Source organism: Ovis aries, chromosome 1, assembly GCF_016772045.2.
Source record: "Ovis aries strain OAR_USU_Benz2616 breed Rambouillet chromosome 1, ARS-UI_Ramb_v3.0, whole genome shotgun sequence".
In the NCBI taxonomy this organism is placed as follows: Eukaryota; Metazoa; Chordata; class Mammalia; order Artiodactyla; family Bovidae; genus Ovis; species Ovis aries.
The window spans coordinates 10,861,095-10,881,241 of record NC_056054.1 but is presented as its reverse complement, the minus strand read 5'-3'; the positions used below and the strand labels follow the sequence as shown (position 1 = coordinate 10,881,241).

Here is a 20,147-nt window from a genome sequence, read left to right as displayed (position 1 = left end):
CAGATATTGCTTCAAGATAATGGTTTCATTTCCTTCAGATATATACTCAGAAGTGGGATTGCTAGGGCACATGGCAGCTCTATTCTTTGTTTCTTAATATTGGAATATAGTTGATTAGCAATGTTCTGTTAGTTTCAGATGCACAGCAAAGTGATTCAGTTATACATATACATCCATCTATTATTTCTTAAATTCCTCCCCCATTTAGAATATTGCAGAGTTCCCTGTGCTATACAATAGGTCCTTGTTAGCTATTTTAAATATAGCAGCGTGTACATGTCAATCCCAAACTCCCAATTTATCCCTCCCCCTACTCTTCCCTCGCTGGTAAAGGAGCATATGGTAGCTCTAGTTTAAGTTTCTTGAGGAACCTCCACAGTTTTCCACAGTGGCTGCACCAGTTTATGTTACCACTGGCAGTGTATAAGGGTTCTCTTTTCTCCACACTCACATTTGCATTTATCATCTTGTCTTTTTGATAAACTGTCATCCCAATAGGTATGAGGTTACATCTCACTGTGGTTTTGATTTGCATTTCCATGATAACTGGTAATGCTGAGCACCTTTTATGTACTGGTTGGCCATTTGCATGTCTTCTTTGGAAAAATGTCTATTCCAAGTCCTTTGCTCATTTTTCAATCAAGTTATTTTCTGCTATTGAGTTGTAAGAGCTTCTTGTATATACTGGATATTAACTCTTTATCAGATACGTGGTTTGCAAATATTTTCTCTCATTCTATAAAGTTTCCTTTTGTTAATGATTTTCTTTGCTGAGCAGAGACTTATTTTGATTTAGTCTCACCCACTTATTCTTGCTTTTGTTGCCTTAACTTTGTTTTTGGTATTAAACTAAAAAAGAATCACTGTCAAGACCAATGTCAAGAAGCTTAGGTGCTATGGAGTAAAACTTCTAAGAGTTTTATGGTTTCAGGTATTCTGTTAGTCTTTGGTCCATTTTAATTTCTATATATGGTATAAGCTAGGGTCTAGTTTCATTCTTTTGCATATGGCTATCCAGTTTTCCCAACACCATTTGTTGTACAGACTATCCTTTCCCCGCTGTGTACTTTTTGCTCCTTTGTCAAAAGCTGAGTAGATATGCATGGGTTTATTTTTAGGTTCACATTGATCTACATGCCTATTTTTATGCCAATACCACACTATTATGATACTGCTTTGTAATATAGTTTGAAATCACGAAGTGTGATGCCTCCAGCTTTGCTCATCTTTCTCAAGATTGTTTTAGCTATTGGGGATCTTCTGTGGTATTGCTTTTTCTATTTCTGTAGAAAATCTCCTGCAATTTATTTTTTTGCCATTGCAATTTTGATATGGACTGCACTGAATCTGTAGATAACTTTGAATAGTGTGGGCATTTAAACAATATTAATTCTTCCAATCCATGACCATAGAGTATCTTTCCATAAGCATTTTATTGTTTTTGATACTACTGTAAATGGGATTTTTAAAAATTCTATCTTTTTGATAGTTGTTAGTATATAGAAGTATACTAGGCTTTGTATATTGATTTTGTATCACGCAACTCTACTAAATTCAATTATTATTTCCAACAGGTTTTCACAATTTAGAGTTTTCTATATATAACAGCACGTCCTCTGCAAATACAGTTTTACTCCTTCCAATCCAGTAAGAATACCTTTTCTACTCTTTTTCTTACTTAATTGTTCTGGCTAGGTTGTCCAGCACTGTTGTTGTTTTTAAAGGTATAAAAGTCAATTTTCTCTTTTACTTATTTATCTGTGGCTACGCAGGGTCTTTGTTGCTTTGCTTGGGCTTTCTTTCATTGCGGTGAGCAGAGGCTCCTTTTCATGGTGTGTGGGCTCCTCACTGTGGTGGCTTCTTTTGTGGCAAGCATAGGCACTAGCCACTCCGGCTTCGGCAGTGGCAGCACACAGGCTCAGGAGCTGCGGCTTGAAGGCCCTAGAGTGTACGGGCTTCAGTAGTTGTGGCATGTGGGCTTAGATGCTCTGCAGCACGTGGAATCGTCCAAGACCAGGGATCGAACCCATGTCCCCTGCACTGGCAGGCGGATTCTTATCCACTGTGCCATCAGGTAAGTCCCCAGCAATAAGTTGAAAAAAAGTGTTGACAGTAGGCATTCTTGTCTTGTTCCTGATCTTAAAAGAAAAGATTTCAGTTTTTCATGTTGACTATGATACTAGCTGTGGATTTCGGCAAATATGGCCTTTATTATGCTGCGGTACATTCAGTTACTTTATTTTAAAAATGAGATAAAATGATCTATATATTCTAGATGTGCCAGGCACAGAAGTCATTAAAAAAAGCAGTAGTTCTTCAATAAATATTAATAAACTCCTACAATATGTCATATAAATATGCTAAGGAAATTTTTCTGCATCAAACAGCTACCGTTTTGTTTGGGAGAACTAGAGAAGGAAACTGGTATACAGAAATTTTCACTCAGACAAATGTCAGAAATAGACCTACCACCAGGTCAAAGGACAGGAACAGAAACATATTTCTGACTTGGTATTTTCTGCCAAACTGGCATATGAACACATTACTATCACTAGATTTCTTTCTCTCCTATGCCCTCTCTAGCATTAGGCATTACAACCCTTGAAAATCTTTTATACGTTACAAAAAAAAATGCCTTCTGCTGTTTTATTTACATGTGATAACCATCAAGATAGGCTTAAAAATGTTTTATTATTCTATATTCATTATTCTCTCATGAAACTCATTGCACCCATAATTTTTTTAAAAAATCAGAATATAAAAGGTCATTTGTCTATTCTATTTATTGAACAAGTATTATGTTTGAGGTTTTATAGATACATGAATTAATAAGTCACAATTACTTTACTGAAGTAGTTCATAATATAATGGGGGATTATCCCCAAATTACAACAATAACAGAAACATATACAGAGCATTATATATGTGATACACATTTGGTGACTTCTCACTACATAACTTTTGAATCAGGTACTATATTACAATGAGGAAACTGAAGCACAAGGAGCACATGTTTAAAAAAACATGCTCACAGGAAGAAAATAGCAAAGCCAGGATTTGCAAATAAGTAGTCTGATTTCTGGAGAAGGCAATGGCACCCCACTCTAGTATTCTTGCCTGGAAAATCCCATGGGCGGAGGAGCCTGGTAGGCTGCAGTCCATGGGGCCGCTGAGGGTCGGACACGACTGAGCGACTTGACTTTCACTTTTCACTTTCATGCACTAGAGAAGGAAATGGCAACCCACTCCAGTGTTCTTGCCTGGAGAATCCCAGGGAAGGGGGAGCCTGGTGGGCTGCCATCTCTGGGGTCGCACAGAGTCAGACACAACTGAAGCGACTTAGCAGCAGTCTGCTCTCAGAGCCTGCAATTCTCATCAGTACATTACACTACAAACTAACATTTGCTGAAAGTCTATCACTCATCAAGTCATTTGTTTCCTGACTCATAAATGTGTTCAACAAATATTTACTGTATATTAAGTGCCAGGCATTATTCAGGTGAATAGTAATTTTAATAAATACAGTAAAGACCTGATCCTCATGAAGATTTTACAGGGGTGGGAGGATATATTATACTATATTTCTTTTTTGCCAGTTAGGTAATAATAACTGCTTTAAAAAATGTGTGTGTGTACTCAATTGTTCAGTTGTGTCTGACTCTTTACAGCCCCATGGACTGTAGCCCACCAGGCTCCTCTGCCCATGGAAGCTATACAAAATAAGATGGGTTAAAAGGATAGACAGTACGTGTGTGGTAGTGGGTAGCTAGCCATATTAGGTTTGTCAAAAAAGTCCTCTTTGAAAAGGCGACAAGTAGGCAGAAAACCAGACAGTCAATACCAAAATCAAACTGATTATATTCTTTGCAGCCTCAGATGGAGAAGCTCTATACAATCAGCAAAAACAAGGCCAGGAGCTGACTGTGGCTCAGATCATAAACTTATTGCCAAATTCAGACTTAAATTGAAGAAAGTAGGGAAAACCACTAGACCATCCAGGTATGACCTAAATCAAATCCCTTATGATTATACAGTGGAAGTGACAAACAGATTCAAGGGATTAGATCTGACAGACAAAATGCCTGAAGAACTATGGATGGAGGTTTGTAACACTGGATAGGCGGTGATCTAAACAATCCCCAAGAAAAAGAAATGCAAAATGGCTGTCTGAGGAGGCCTTACAAATAGCTGAGAAATGAAGAGAAGAGAAAAGCAAAGAAGAAAAGGAAGCATAAATCCATCTGAATGCAGAGTTCCAAAGAATAGCAAGGAGAGATAAGTAAGCCTTCCTCAGTGATCAATGCAAAGAAACAGAGGAAAACAATAGAATAGAAAAGACTAGAATGGCACCCCACTCCAGTACTCTTGCCTGGAAAATCCCATGGATGGAGGTGCCTGGTAGGCTGTAGTCCATGGGGTCGCAAAGAGTCAGACACAACTGAGCGACTTCACTTTCACTTTTCACTTTCATGCATTGGAGAAGGAAATGGCAACCCATTCCAACGTTCTTGCCTAGAGAACCCCAGGGATGGGGGAGCCTGTTGGGCTGCCGTCTATGGGGTCGCACAGTCAGACACGACTAAAGTGACTTAGCAGCACCAGCAGCAGAGATCTCTTCAAGAAAATTAGAGATACCAAGGGAACATTTAATGCAAAGATGGGCACAATAAAGGACAGAAATAGTATGGACCTAACGGAAGCAAAAGATATTAAGAAGAGGTGGCAAGAATACACAGAAGAACTGACCTAGATAAGCAGGATGGTGTGATCACTCACCTAGAGCCAGACATCCTGGAATGTGAAGTCAAGTGGGCTTTAGGAAGCATCACTACGAACAAAGCTAGTGGAGGTGATGGAATTCCAGTTGAGCTATTTCAAACCCTACAAGATGATGCTGTGAAAGTGCTGCACTCAATATGCATGCAAATTTGGAAAACTCAGCAGTGGCCACAGGACTGGAAAAGGTCAGTTTTCATTCCAATCCCTAAGAAAGGCAATGCCAAAGAATGCTTAAACTACCACACAACTGCACTTATCTCACAGTCTAGCAAAGTAATGCTCAAAATTCTCCATGCCAGGCTTCAACAGTACGTGAACCGTGAACTTCCAGATGTTCAAGCCAGATTTACAAAAGGCAGAGGAATCAGAGATCAAACTGCTAACATCCACTGGATCATTAAAAAAAGCAAGAGAATTCCAGAAAACATCTATTTCTGTTTCATTGACTACACTAAAGGCTTTGACTGTGTGGATCACAACAAACTATGGAAAATTCTGAAAGAGATGGGAATACCAGACCACCTGACCTGCCTCCTGAGAAACCTGTATGCAGGTCAAGAAGCAACAGTTAGAACTGGACATGGAACAACGGACTGGTTCAAAATTGGGAAAGGAGTACGTCAAGGCTATATACTGCCACCCTGCTTATTTAACTTATATGCAGAGTACATTATGCCAAATGCTGAAGTGGATGAAGCACAAGCCAGAATCAAGATTGCTGGGAGAAATACCAATTACCTCAGATATGCAGATGACACCACTCTTATGGCAGAAAGCAAAAACGAACTAAAGAGCCTCTTGATGAAAGTGAAAGAGGAGAGTGAAAAAGCTGGCTTAAAACTCAACATTCAAAAAACTAAGATCATGGCATCTGGTCCCATCACTTCATGGCAAATAGATGGGAAAACAATGGAAACAGTGACAGACTTTATTTTCTTGGGCTCCAAAATCACTGCAGATGGTAACTGCAGCCATGAAATTTAAAAATGCTTGCTCCTTGGAAGAAAAGCTATGACAAACTGAGACAGCGTATTAAAAAGCAGAGATATTACTTTACCAACAAAGGTCTATCTAGTCAAAGCTATGGTTTTTCCAGTAGTCATGTATGGATGTGAGAGTTGAACTATAAAGAAGCTCAGTGCTGAAGAATTGATGCTTTAGAACTGTAATGTTGGAAAAGACTCTTGAGATTCCCTTAGACTGCAAGATCAAACCAGTCAATCCTCAAGTAAATCAGTTCTGAATATTCATTGGAAGGACTAATGCTGAAACTAAAGCTCCAATACTTTGGCCACCTGATGCGAAGAACTGACTCACTGGAAAAGACCCTGATGCTGGGAAAGATGGAAGGCAGGAGAAGGGGGTGACAGAGAATGAGATGGTTGGAAGACATCACTGACTTGATGGACATGAGTTTGAGCAAGCTCTGGAAGTTCGTGATGGATAGGGAGGCTTGGGGTTCCGCAGTCAATGGGATTGCAAAGAGTCAGACATGACTGTGTGACTGAACTGAACTGAAGCAGAAAACAGAAGTGAGAGAAAAAGTCATGTATTATAGATAGCTGAAAGAGTAGTCCAGGCAAAGGAAAAATCAAGTATAAAGCACAAAGCTTGCCTGGTATTCAATGAACAGCAAATAGACCATTCTGCCTGGAGCAAAATGAACAAGAGAGAATAGTAGGAGATGAGGTCGGAAAGATAATGGGAGATCAGATCACCCGGGATTTGCAAGCCATGATGAGGTCTTTGGATCTGATTATGATTTATGAGAAATCAACAATGGGTTCCGAATCTAGAAGCATTATGATCTGACTTAAACTTTTCTAAACAATCACTCTAACTGCTGTCTGAAAAATTATGTGTATAAGCACAAGGAGACCAGTTAGTAGGCCAGTCAACTTTCCAGGCAAAAGATAATGTTGGCTAGGGCAGCAGTGGTAGCAGCTATGGGAATGATGTCAATGTGGAAAATATTTAGACAAGAGACCTAGTGGGAACTGCTAATGGATTAGGTGTGGGGTATGAAAGAAAAGAGCTCTAAAAGCTTTTTGGTCTAAGCAACTAAAAGAATTTGAAATGTCACATACTGATAGGAAAGACTCTGGAATAATACAAAATTTTGAGAAGAAATCAAGAGGATTTTTAGGACACTTTAAGAGGTATAGGCTAGAGACGTAGATATGACAGTCCTTGGCATGTTAGTGGCTTTTGAAACCACTGAACCAGAGGCGATCACCCAAACTGTGGCAGGATACAGAAGAATATTAATAAATCCTGAGAAACTCCCAATGTTTAGAGACTGGGGAGATGAAGATGAAACAGCAAAGGAAGAAGAAAAGTGATAGCCAATAAGGTTGGAGAAGGACCTAGAGAATGTGGTAGCCAGGAAGACAAGAGGAAAAGCAGTGTTTCAAGAAGGAAGCAATGTAATCAAACATGGTTAAGATTTGGGAACTGACTAGTGGATATAACTGGCTTCCCTGGTGGCTTAGAAGGTAAAGAATCCACCTGCAATGCAGGAGACCTGGGTTCAATCCCTCAGTTGGGAAGATACCCTGGAGAAGTGAAGGGGAGACAGCTACCCACTTCAGTATTCTGGTCTAGAAAATTCCACAGACAGAGGAGCCTGGCAGGTTACAGTCCATGGAGTTTCAAAGAGTCAGACACGACTGAGCGACTTTCATTGGATTTACCAAATAATTTGTTGACTCTGATAAGAGCAATTTTAGCAAAGTGCTAGGAACAAAAACCTGACTACAGTTAAGCTCAAAAAGAATGCTCTGGGGGTACTTCCCCAGTGGTCCAGTGTTTAAGATTCCGTGTTCCACTGCGTGGAGGTTCAATCCCTGGTCAAGGAACTAAGATCTCACATGCCACAAAGTGTGGGCAGAAAGAAAGAAGAAAAAAAAAAGATGCCCTGAATCTGATCAAGCTTTTAGGTCCTGGTTAAAAATTGAGAAAGGAGTATGTCAAGGCTGTATACTGTCACCCTGCTTATTTAACTTAAATGCAGCGTACATCATGCGAAATGTCGGGCTAGATGAATCACCAGCTGGAATCAAGACTGCCAGGGAGAACTATCAATAATCTCAGATATGCAGATGACACCATTCTATGACAGAAATCAAAGAGGAACTAAAAAGCCTCTTGATGAAGGTGGAAGAGGAGAGCAAAAAAACTGGCTTAAAAGTCAACATTCAAAAAACAAAGATCATGGCATTTGGTCCCATCACTTTATGGCAAATAATGGGGAAACAATGGAAACAGTAGCAGATTTTATTTTTGGAGGGCTCCAGAATCACTGTGGACAGTGACTGCGGCCACAAAACTGAACGATGCTTACCCTCCGCAAGAAAAGCTATGAAAAACCTAGACAGCATTTTAAAAAGCAGACACGTCACTTGCCAACAAAGGTCCGTATAGTCAAAGCTATGGCCTTTCCAGTAGTCATGTATGGATGTGAGAGGTGGACCATAAAGAAGGCTGAATGTCAAAGAACTGATGCTTTTGAACTGTAGTGTTGGAGCAGACTCTTGAGAGTCCCTTGGATAGCAAGGAGATCAAACCAGTCAATCCTAAAGGAAATCAACCCTGAATACTCATCCAAAGAACTGATGCTGAAGCTGAAGCTCCAATACTTTGGCCACCTGATGCGAAGAGCTGACCCATTCTTAAAGACCCTGATGCTGGGAAAGATTGAGGGCAGGAGAAGAAGGGAGCAACAGAGGATGAGATGACTGGGTGGCATCACTGACTCAATGGACACGAGTTTGAGCAAACTCTGGGAGATACTGAAGGACAGGGGAGTCTGGCATGCTGTCGCAAAGAGTTGGACTCGCTTAGTGACTGAACAACAACAAAATTTACAGTAAACTTGAAGAAACATGTTAAATTATACCATGAAGACAGAACAAGCCAAATCCAGACTGTGAGTAAGTCTAAAAGAACAAACTATCTATAAACTGTAAAGGGGGAAAGGGTAGAAACCTTACAAATTAAGAGATACTTAAAACATGTATCAATCATTTACAATGTGGGGAATTTATTTGGATCCTGATTCAAAAATGAAATATATTTTAAAAAGGCAAACTGTTAAGAAAAAAAAGTACAACATCTGAGACAAGCTAAAATTTGAACACCGACTGGATATTTGATATAAATGATTACGCTGTTATTATTCTGCCGTAATAACGGTACTGTGGCTTATTTAAAGAGTACATATCCATCATTTTTTAGGCTGCATCTCACAGCTTGTAGGATCTTAGTTCCCCAACCAGGTATTGAACCCACGCCCCCCACAGTGGAAGCCCAGAATCTTAATCACTGTGGAAGTTCCCTCTCTCTCTCTTTAAAAGTATATATATATATTCATTTATTTTTGGCTGTGTTGGGTCTTCACTGCTCTGTCCTGGCTTTCTCCAGTTGGGCGAGCAGAAGCTGTTCGTAGTTGCAGTGCCCGGGTTTCTCATTTTGTTGGTTTCTCTTGTTGCAGGGCACGGGCTCTCAGCATGCAGGTTTCAGCAGTGGCAGGTCTTGGGCTCCAGAGCACGGGCTCAGTAGTTGCTCTGCAGCATGTAGAATCTTCCCATAACAGGATTTGAACCTGGGTCCCTTGCACTGGCAGGCAGATTCTTTACCACTGAGCCACCAGGGAAGTCCCCTATATCTCTTATACTTAGTAGATATTTATAAATGAAATATTATGCCCAGAATACACTTCAAAAAATACAGGAAAGAGGAGAGTAGAATGGACATGATTGGATACGGGTTGATGAATGTTGGGTTTGGGAGATGTGTATATGGGAGTTTATTACAGCTCTGCCTATACACCCTCAATCTTCTATAGTAAAATGTCTTACAAATTAGGAAGTGAAGAATGTTATTTCCTTTGTATACTGAATCTCTTTACTATGCTATTATACAGATAAGGAAATTAAGGTTAAGGAAGATTAAATGTACTACCTAAAATCACAGTTAATTCCTTTTAACATTTTATTTTTTTAGAGTGGGTTCACAGTAAAACTGAGCAGAAGGCAGAGATGGCCTATATGCCTCCTACCCACACCTATGCACAGCCTCCCCAACTATCAATATCCCCACACCAGAGTGTTACATTTGTTAAAACAGATGAACCTGCAATGGCACATCATTATTATGTTAATTTGAGAACCAGGATTTGTCTCCAAAACCCATGCTTTCTACACTATATTACACTGTCAATTTTATTCTGTTATCATTATTTTGCTTGATACTTTTTATACACACTGGTAAAAATAAAAATTCCGTTTCATGAATAAGCAATGTAACAGAACTCTATTGACTATAAAATCATCAAATCAAAGTATTTTTTTAAAAAAGTTAATGTATATTAATGGAAGAAGTAATTCTGTCCATACAATAAATTAAACTTCCCCTGAAGCATATTTTAGTTATTTAACAAATACATATACTGTCCACTACAGTTGAAAATGTGATTACATAGAAATAAAGAGCACTATCAGGAATTTCTACCCCAAACTTTTCTTTTGGTAACTATATCAAGTATTGGCTAAATAACAACTAACCACATAAACCTCAAACTATACATTTTCAAAGCATATGTATGTGGTGTTCACTGACCTAAGAATTTAACATGTTCTACTTATGAATCCAAAGCTAAATTAAAGCCTACAGCAAATGTGACTGATGCAAAATAAGCAATGAACAACAACAAAAAAATAAAAATAAGCAATGAACAAATCAGAATCAACTAAAGCCTATTATCAAATTATGGATTTTCACTGGGAACTTTTACTTCCATATTCATGGGATACTTCATTTTACCAATTCTACTTCTAGGAATTTATCCTAAAGCAATCAATGGATCACCATACAAAGATGTATATATTAGGATACTTACCAAAGTTTCAGTTAAAATTTTATTTAAAAAATAGAAAAAATCTAAACGCCATCAGTTAAGACTGACTAATAAAATTAAATGCTAGAATTCCTTGGTGGTCCATTGGTTAAGACTCTGTGCTTTTATTGCCAAAGGTCCAATAACTGGTCCAGGAACTATGAACCCATAAGCCAAATGACATGGCAAAAAATAATAATAAAAATTTAAAAATTAAATGCTATACATTAGTAAAAATTATATTGCTACATAGATATAAGTAATGATAAGGAAAAAATAACCATGATACATAACTGAGTAGAAAAAGCAGGTTAAAAACAATTAATATGACGATGGATAGACATATAAGAAAATATACAAGAAAAAATTAACAATGGTTTTCTCTGGATTATAAGATCGTATTATTTTCATTTCTATTCTATATTTTCCTATACTGTTTGCTTTTAAAAAAACAATAAACATATATTTTTACAATCAGGAAAAATTTTCTATTTTTGTTTTGAAAAAATAAATCTATTGTGTTGACTTCAAAACTTGACATAGTTAAATGTCTGTTTTCTAGTTAAACCCACAAGGCATGAGATTTTAGTAACTTCCTATCTACTAATTCTACCTATTTTTTCAATGAACCTGTACAAACACAGTGTACTCATATCAGATTACATTTATTATATTCACTGTAGCTAAATCAGCACTCTAGAACATTCAGACTGTTCAGGGTTAAATTTCTCAGATGCCATATGGGGAACTATTTTTCAAAGACATTCCCCCACCATGCCCCTCCCCTCTTTCAGAAAACAAACAGTCCATGTACTATGGGAATGCCTTGAGATTTATTTTATAATTAAAGTTGGGGAACTTTTGAAAAACTTATTATCACCCAAGCAAAAATTTAGAAAAATCTGAGTAATTTTATATCAAATATACAGATAGATAACAAGTCCCAATTCAGAAGCTAGAAGTTTCTTCAAACAAAAGGACTTCACTGCTATTTTGCAATCTATTCTTCAACTTTTTTAAAGTTGACAGATACACTACCGAACTTTTGCTGTTAGATTTAGAAATCAGTTAAAACATCAAATATTGGTAATGACTCAAAAGGAGCATTATGTAAGCCTACAATTGAGAACATTTTCTTGCAAAAATGAAAAATATAAAATATCTCATGTCTATATTCTATAGATATATTCTGATTTCTCAAGAACTCAATAATTTAGAAATAATGTAGGAAAAACTGGCTGATATAAAACAAAGAATTCTTCCCTATGATTTCATTAAACTAGCATTCTAGATTAATGTATATAATATTTTATTGCAACCAAATCACAAAGAGCCCATATTTAAGATATAAAAGAAAGCATCAGTTGTGTGACAAGATTTTGCTAAATCTCAAGTCTTTTTTTTTTTTTTTTCAAAGCAATGGGTAGCCAAGGAAAGTCATTAATATTAAAAACACAGATAATGGCAGAAAACTACAGAAACTCCAAACACAGAAAGGGTGTTCATGTATCCTAACAGCATAACCACTATGGTTGAAACACCACACAATATTCTTTCTCACATCTGTTTTGTTAATGAGCCAAGAATGAGGGTCTATTGAGTATCCCAGACAACTGAATGAGAAGCAGGAATGTCTGGTGAATGCTGTTCATCCCAACAAACCAAGACTAAACAGGTTTGGAAAGAATACTTTTCTTATATAAATAATCTTTTTAGTTTTACCTTCCTGAAAACAGATCACTCGTCTTTTCTTCCCAATCCATTAAAACAAAACTACACATAAATTAGTTAAGATCCTAGTTTTAAGTATTATAAGCGAAAACATGTTACTTTATTTTTCCAGATTCATATAATTATTTATTAACTTTCAACTATGTAACATGACAAGGCAGCAGCCCTCTTTTTTTTTCTTTTTAAAAAAATTTTACTGGGGTATATTTGCTTTACAAGACTACAACTTTGTTTTAGATTATGAAATATTTAATTCACCTTTCAGGGAGATCCTCAAATATTTTATTTAAGATTATGAAAACCAATGTGAAGAAAGATGGCTGTGATATAAAATAACATAGTATTCAATTAGAACCCAAGATTATGACAATTTGGCAAGAATTTTATCCTGAGGCAGGGTTTTTCCATATACAACAGAGAACTTTTCCAGAAATGTTCACTTTACAGGGCCTCTGGCCTCTCTGCATACTATCGGACCAGGCATACAGAAACAAACAAATGTAATGTTCCCACTGGAAAATAATAAATTAAGTCTGAATTATCAAATTATTACATACAATTCTCTGAAGGAGCAAAAATAGCATTTAGAAACTATTTTATTTATTCCAACCACTTTCCTAAATTACTTAGCTAAAAAAAAATCCTTAACACATTTATTAACTTGGAATTTGGTTTAAAACTTTAAAGAGTGATTATACCAAGGTGATGAAATCAGGATAATTTTTTAAAGTCTTATCATTTGAAGATTGACATTTGAAGATTTCATGTTTCCCACCCCCCTTTACTTTTAAGTCTTTGTTTAGAAGAAAACAGTTGTTTCTTGTTTCCTTTTCAGTTTTCCCTCAGGGTGTTCCATCACTGTCAGAGGAATTAAATTGTAAAACAAAAATCAAAATAATGTACATTTTTATAAGCCCCAATACCAGTCAAGAGCAGCAAAACTAGGGAAAAAACATTACAATGGCCACTTCAGAGCAGCACGAGCTAAACTTTTCAGTGTTTCCTCTAGACAGAGCAGCATCTAATCTTCTTCAAGACAAAACTCTACAAGTGAGAAAATCCATATAACAATAAAAACATTTCCCAAGCAATTAAAGAAATACTAAACTGAGAACCTAATGGCATTACATACTTCAGTACTTTGAATCCACAACTTTTGTTCATCTTACTCAAACTTAGCTTCCATACATCCTTTGAAATTTGTTCTCAAATGACTTTTCTTGATTTTTATTGCATAAGAAACGTAGAGTCCTTAAAAAACTACATTCAAACAGGAAATCAAGAATATAACTAAGAAACACAGTCTATTCACTTTTGCAAGACTGTATAAGACAACTACCAAACAAACTACTTTGTACTACCATTCATTTAACAGAAAATGTTTTTCTTTCATTGGGAGGTAAATACAACTCTCTGCCTTCAACACTAGTCTGATTTTACCTAAAAATACAGACTAGAATAGTGCAGTCCTAAAAAACAGCTACCCAGGAGAACTGTTATCTCAATAAACATTTCTACTTCTTTTATTCCCACTTCGTTTGGAATGAAAATACAACATACATAATCTTAGACCAGCTGTAATTAAAGCATAAAAGTGTTTCATCGTAAGTTCCCCTAACTAAGGAGTCCTAGGCACAGATGCCAAACTATTGATTATCATTATTTAAAAACCAATTGTGCCTGGCAGCTTTTTGGTTAAATCATAGAGTTCACACAGCACTAAGTCAGTACACTGTACAGGACACCCTTTAACAAAAATCACTTAAAATATTATATGCCTAAAAGAAGAATAGACAAATATTAACTGTTAGTGAAGAATGAATGATTTGCTAAGCAACACATATATAGAATTTGTATCTGAAGTCCTCTAATGTAAATAAATTTAAGTTTTCTATGTATCCACCTAACAACTAGAATTTAATACATTTTGCCATAAGCCGATTCCTGAGAATTACCACGAAAAAGAACAGAATTGGAGAGCCAAGATCCAACATTGACTCAATAGACTATCAGAGAACATATGCATCTAAGATTTTCAAAAAATATACATCTGTCAAACTCTTGATTTTAAACTCAGTTGCACATTTTTCCCAACTATGCTTTTAATTTTATTTGCAGCATAACAATTACATGAAAAAAGTCTCAGGAAGAATGAAAATTCTGTTTTTGATGATGACACTCTTAAGCCAAATTATACTTTATCTTATTAAATTACACTCAATCACGTATAAGCTGCACTGAAGAATAAACTTTGTGTTCGAAGATGTCCAACCATATGGTTGATAAATCTAACTATACCTCCACAGATGTGAAGACAGTTAAATGGGTATATATTTCAGCAATGGCCCATGCAAGAAGAGGTAAAACTTATCTATAGCTCAAGAATTCATAGGAGAATTTACTGAATCATACTTGGCAAGTTGGATCCGTTGGCTAGGTCATTTGTCTTCAGAAGTATTTTCTAAAATGTTGTTCGTGTATTTGGGAGTAATTTCATATGAAAACTCCAAAGATGAAAAAGGAAAATCTTAAATTTTTTTTTTTTTTGGAAATTTAGGATAATTAGGAAAGTATTTAAATTCCATGCTTGTTTTCCGGGCTTAACAATGAACAATTATGTAAAAATTACGTATATCTCCCAAATCATCACATTCTCTAAATATTGTATTAGAAAACTGAAAAACAAAGAGAGGACAGTTTCAGAAATATACTAATCACTGATAAACCAGAGTAAAACTCTTCACAGTCTAGACAAACTTTCCCTTTTCAAGAAGACATGAAAAGGCAAAAAAAAAAAAAGATGAAGCATGCAAAAGAGAAATGGTAGATATTGATTAGAGAAAATTCCATAAAATAGAAATTGTAATAAACCCTTCTCCCCAGCCCATCTCTACAACTTGTGTTTTTCACATCTACTTGACAATTATACTCCTTAATATAGTCAACAAAATCTTTATTATCATTATGTCACTGGTTTCTCATGTAAGTTTTTCTTATCTCATATTCAGTTGCCTCACCAATTGACAAAATGAGATGTGAAATTCGGGGACTTTTGGTATTATTAGTAAGAAGACACCAACCACTTAATATTTTCAAAATTACTTTATAAATCTGTGACTGGATGAAGCATACTTCCAAATTTAACATACCAAATATGATCATTTGGAAAGCAAACTGTTATGTAACACCTACTTATGTCCTTCAACTAATTACAGACCACAAAGAGTGCTTTTTCTTTTTTAAATATAAGCATTGCTCATGTTGCAATTTTTTTCTCAAGACTATCATTTTTTCCCAAAGAGAGAAGCAGTTCTTAATCCTAAATTTCCAAGAATATGACAGCTGATTCTCTAGGGAATAAAGAATGAACAAATACATATATAGTCAGCAATTTTAAGATCTACCTCCTCACATAAGCAGTGATCCAAGCTGATATGACATTTCCAAGATCCTCAGGAACTGTATACCAAGCTGCCACGAACATCAGACGAGAACTCAGGGATGGGAGAAATGCCATCTTGCATTTGACGTTGCACTAACATCTATTTCAAACTCAATTCTCATCTGCTATCTTAATGTATCTTCACAACTACCTTAAGAGATAAATAAGGGAGAAGGCTGGCCACCCACTGTCTCTGCGGGACACACACCCCATTATAGCTTCAACTCGAATAACGAAAACGATGGCAACCCTGCTAGACTCCGAAGGAACCCCAAACTTCCATCGCTAGAGCAGCGCCCCCTCCCCGCAGTGTCGCCTACTCCGTGGCCCCGGGGAACTGCGGCGGGGCTGCGGGGAGGCGGAGGAAGGGCTGGGCGCGGGGCGGAGCGGGGACGGCGCAGACCTCGCGCACCTGGGCCGGGGCGCCGGGGGCGAGGATGCTCTGGGGCTACCTACCCCCACCGAACGGACCAGCAGCTCTGACTCACTCACCTGCGGAGCCGATTTCCATTCATGGAGCTGGGGGGAGTGCTTCGAGCGAGAAGGGCGCCCGCCACTGAGGGCAAGGAGGCGGCGCAGGGGGCGACGCGGCGCGACAGGAACCCTGACTCGGCCCCGAGGCGGGGTGGTGACGGCTGCTCCTCAGCCACCGCACTCCGAAAGCTCTGGTCAGGACGAGCGGCCGTCGGGAGGCAGCACGCGACTAGGAGAGAGGAAGAAGTGTGAGGCGAGAAGGGAAGAGCTCTGTGCGGAACTTGCGTCGCCCACGGCCGCTTACGCTCCCACTGCCCCTCCACGACTGCGGCGCCGCCGCCGACCTCCCCGGGGGCCACCCCCGGAAGCCCGCTGGCGTCAGTTCCGCCGCCCGGGCTCGCCAGACGTCCAGGCCTCGCCTCTCCGCCCTCACCGTTCGGGCGCGACGTCGGTGCGGGCGCGGCCGGCGCGGTGGACGCAGGGGAGGCGTCGCGCCGCGGGCGCCGAGCCTGGGCGGAGTCTGAGGCGAGCGCGACGGCGTGCGACCCGGGACAGGGAACGGGACCGGGCCGTGCCGGCCGGAGACAACCCCGAGGGGGTGGACCCCTCCCGCCACCCTGGTGTGGGGCCGTGCCGGCCCGAGGCGCAGGCGTGGAGGGCGGCCTCGCTAACCTGGAAGAGAGCCTCCTTGGAGTTTGGCTGGTGTGAGGTGCAGGAGCTGTGAGGGCCCCAGACTGATCTTGTCTTGGGGAAAGGTCCCCCTTTCTTCTTGAGGCCCTCCCGCCACGCCCAGTTGGGACCACCCCACGTGCCTCCTCCCCTGCAGGCGGTCGAGTGACCATCACGGTTTATCACTCCAAATTTGTAGAGTTGTTTTGACAATTTCTGGGGAGAATATTTCTCGTACAATCTAACTTGGGGAAAGATGACTTGACAAAAACGTCAGATCGAATAATTTCCATGTTAAGAACTCTTTGATAACGCCTGGTCACTCTAAGGCCCAAACTCCACTCCGGGGCCAAGCTAGAGGCATAAAGGGAGGTCCCTGCCTTTCCCTTCAAGCGAGACTCTTCATCATTATGCTACAGCTACAATGGTCTGCTTACCCAGCACTGGGCAAAGCGCTTCTCTATTACACTTGCATTTTCTTGACCAGGAGCCCTCCTTTCTCACGCTCACACCATCCTCTGTGCCCGCCAATCGCTCTTCATACCTCAACTTAAAGGAGTCATTTCAGATGCCTTTCCTGGACCTATGGTGAGGCATTCCTGTATCCTATTACGGTATTTCCTTAACAAACCCTCTATCTGCAAGTTTTGTTTACTATTGTGTAGCCCATTAGTGTTTGTTGCCTTACAGAAATGATAACTGTTTCATTCAGGCTGAGAAATGATTAATGATTTTTTCCCTGTCCCTAGTATCAGCAACGTTTAGAATGTTAATAATCAAAATACATTTTTTTAAAAAACCCTAGGACAAAGAAGAAAAGGAAAAAAATATCCTGAAGAAGGGAAAGGCTACCCATTCCAGTATTCTGGCCTGGAGAATTCCATGGACTGGACAGGCTGTGGGGTCACAGAGTCCAACAGGACTGAGCAACTTTCACTTTCATCATATCATTAGTACCCTTCCAATCACTATGGGGCTTCAGATCAGTCACTTGAGCCTCTGGGCTTCAGTGTCCTCAGTTGTGAAGTTAGGGAATGGGCATAAAGCACTGAGAAAATCCTCCCTAAATGTTAGTGAAGGTATTTATTAGTTATTTCAAAGCACGTATTAGATGCTTCTACTATACAGCAAACAATAAATGGATAGGACTTAAGCCCACATCTGACTCCAATTCTGCCTCACATCTTCCTTCTCATCCTTAGCCCTTTTTCTGAAAATTCCCTCAATTTTACAGTATCAGATGTCACTAGATGAAACACTGTATCCTAATATTTTCAATCCTAAACTATACGCAATCCAAGTCCTTAGCAACATTTAACAGAGATGAATACCAACTCTTTTGCAACAGCCTTTTACACCCTCAAATCACTACAACTGGCTCCCTAAATGACTGCAGGTTTCTTGGGTGTCTCCTAGAATAAACATGGTGATGAACGCTGGAGGTGGGCCACTGTATTCTTTGTTGACATGGATGTAACAGGATCTGGACCTTCTAATTCAGTCCAATGTAATAAATGTCAATAATGCTTTCCCATCTACTGTTATCTAGGGACTTCACATGTGAGTTCATAGGAAAGGCTCATGAACTATAATATCAGGATGTAGGAAGGCAAAAAGTTTGACTGACTATGCCAAAAGCCAAGTTGTATGAGGCTCTCCCAACCACATGCATTTCCTAGTTCTGGGATAACCTTATTCCCAAATGAGTCTCTTAAGGGCATAGTACAGGTTTTTGTGTATCCTAATTATCATAGCTCTAGTGCCTAGAACAGTGCCAGTGCCTGGTACATAGCATCATCTCATCAATATTTGTTGGGCAGGTGGACAAAGAGATAAATAAGTGAGCTTCAAGAATGGTAACTCTGCCCTCATCCCTTGTAGTACTGGCTCTCAGAGGAAGAACTATAAAATAGTACAGAAATCTTGGGGGCAAAGTAATCAGTGCCCTCTGAAAGTTGCTAGAAAAAAAAAAATCACTGAATGAGGAAAAAACTGGATAGCATCCTTTCCCTTGAATGGGCTTGACACTTGGAATCTCTTCTAAATAAGCAGTTTTTACACAGCACAAAGTAAGTTACTCTGTACTGCGGCAGAACACAGTATAAAACATATTGGTTTTAGGGACAGTCAGAACTGACACTGAAGGCTTTTGCTAGTCACCCTCTCTGAATATCACATTCCTCATCTGTAAAAACAGATCACCTACACACAACACACTGCTGGATGCCTAACCAATAGTCCTTATCCCTTCTGGCCTAGCAAACATAACTTGTCTTTTTAATTCACATGATTCATAAGATAACTTGTAATTAATCTAAGCCACTCATGATGGATGATCTCATTTGCTTTGCCAATGATAGAATAGTGGAAAGATGACCCATTTCTAGCAAATGAGACATTAGGCCAGATCTGTTGGGGCTTCCAGGGATTTCCTTCTTTAAAATGAAACACTGGGAAAAATTAGTCCCTCTTCTGCTAGACTTTGTTCTGTTAGCATTTCCTTCCTGTAATTATACAAGCAGTCTTGGGATTCTGAGGTGAACAAGCATGAGGATAAGATAACACAAAGGATAGCAGAGCAAGAATCTGTTATGTTGGTATTATTACTGAGCCACTGAATTATCCAACCTTAGAGCCACATAAATCAGCATTTGTCATGTGATAGTTGCCTTATGTAAACCAATTTAATCAGGCTTTGTTACATGCAGTTGAAGGTAATGGATTAACTACTTCACGTGAATGCTGTGAAGATGCCACCAAATTATAAAGGATACTGTACAAAACACCTGACCAAGTACTTCAAAGTACCCACTTCCTATTCCTTTTCCAATTCACCTCCATTCAACAACGCCCAAAACTGCCTTTTTTATAAGGAAAGTTTCTTGCCTATATAAGGTGAGGAAAGTTCCTAGAAAGGTTCCTCAAAATTTCTTTGTCCCAAAAAGACACTGCCAAGAGGATATTGGTGAAGCTGCTACAGTCCAGAGTAAAAGGACAGTGGGTTCCTGCAGGGTAAGCCACGATAGCCTGAAAGTCTTGATCTGGTATCCTGGGAAGGTAGTTATGGTACTTAAATGGAGAGCTTCGAAATGCACCTCATCCTCAGCAAGTCCACTTATCCAGCTTCTTGACATTGCTGCTTTAAGAGTGCTTCTG

General features: G+C 39.0%; 1 protein-coding gene across 1 annotated transcript in view; it reads right to left on the bottom strand.

Moving 5' to 3' along the window:
* The window catches only part of AGO3 (argonaute RISC catalytic component 3), a 125,481-nt gene extending 108,784 nt beyond the window's left edge, over positions 1-16,697 (bottom strand). The window contains exon 1 of the mRNA XM_004001795.6: positions 16,341-16,697. Within this exon, the coding sequence (XP_004001844.1) occupies positions 16,341-16,359 (19 nt within the window). The 5' untranslated portion in view covers positions 16,360-16,697. The remainder of the gene's footprint in view (positions 1-16,340) is intronic.
* Between the last annotated feature and the right edge of the window lie 3,450 nt (positions 16,698-20,147).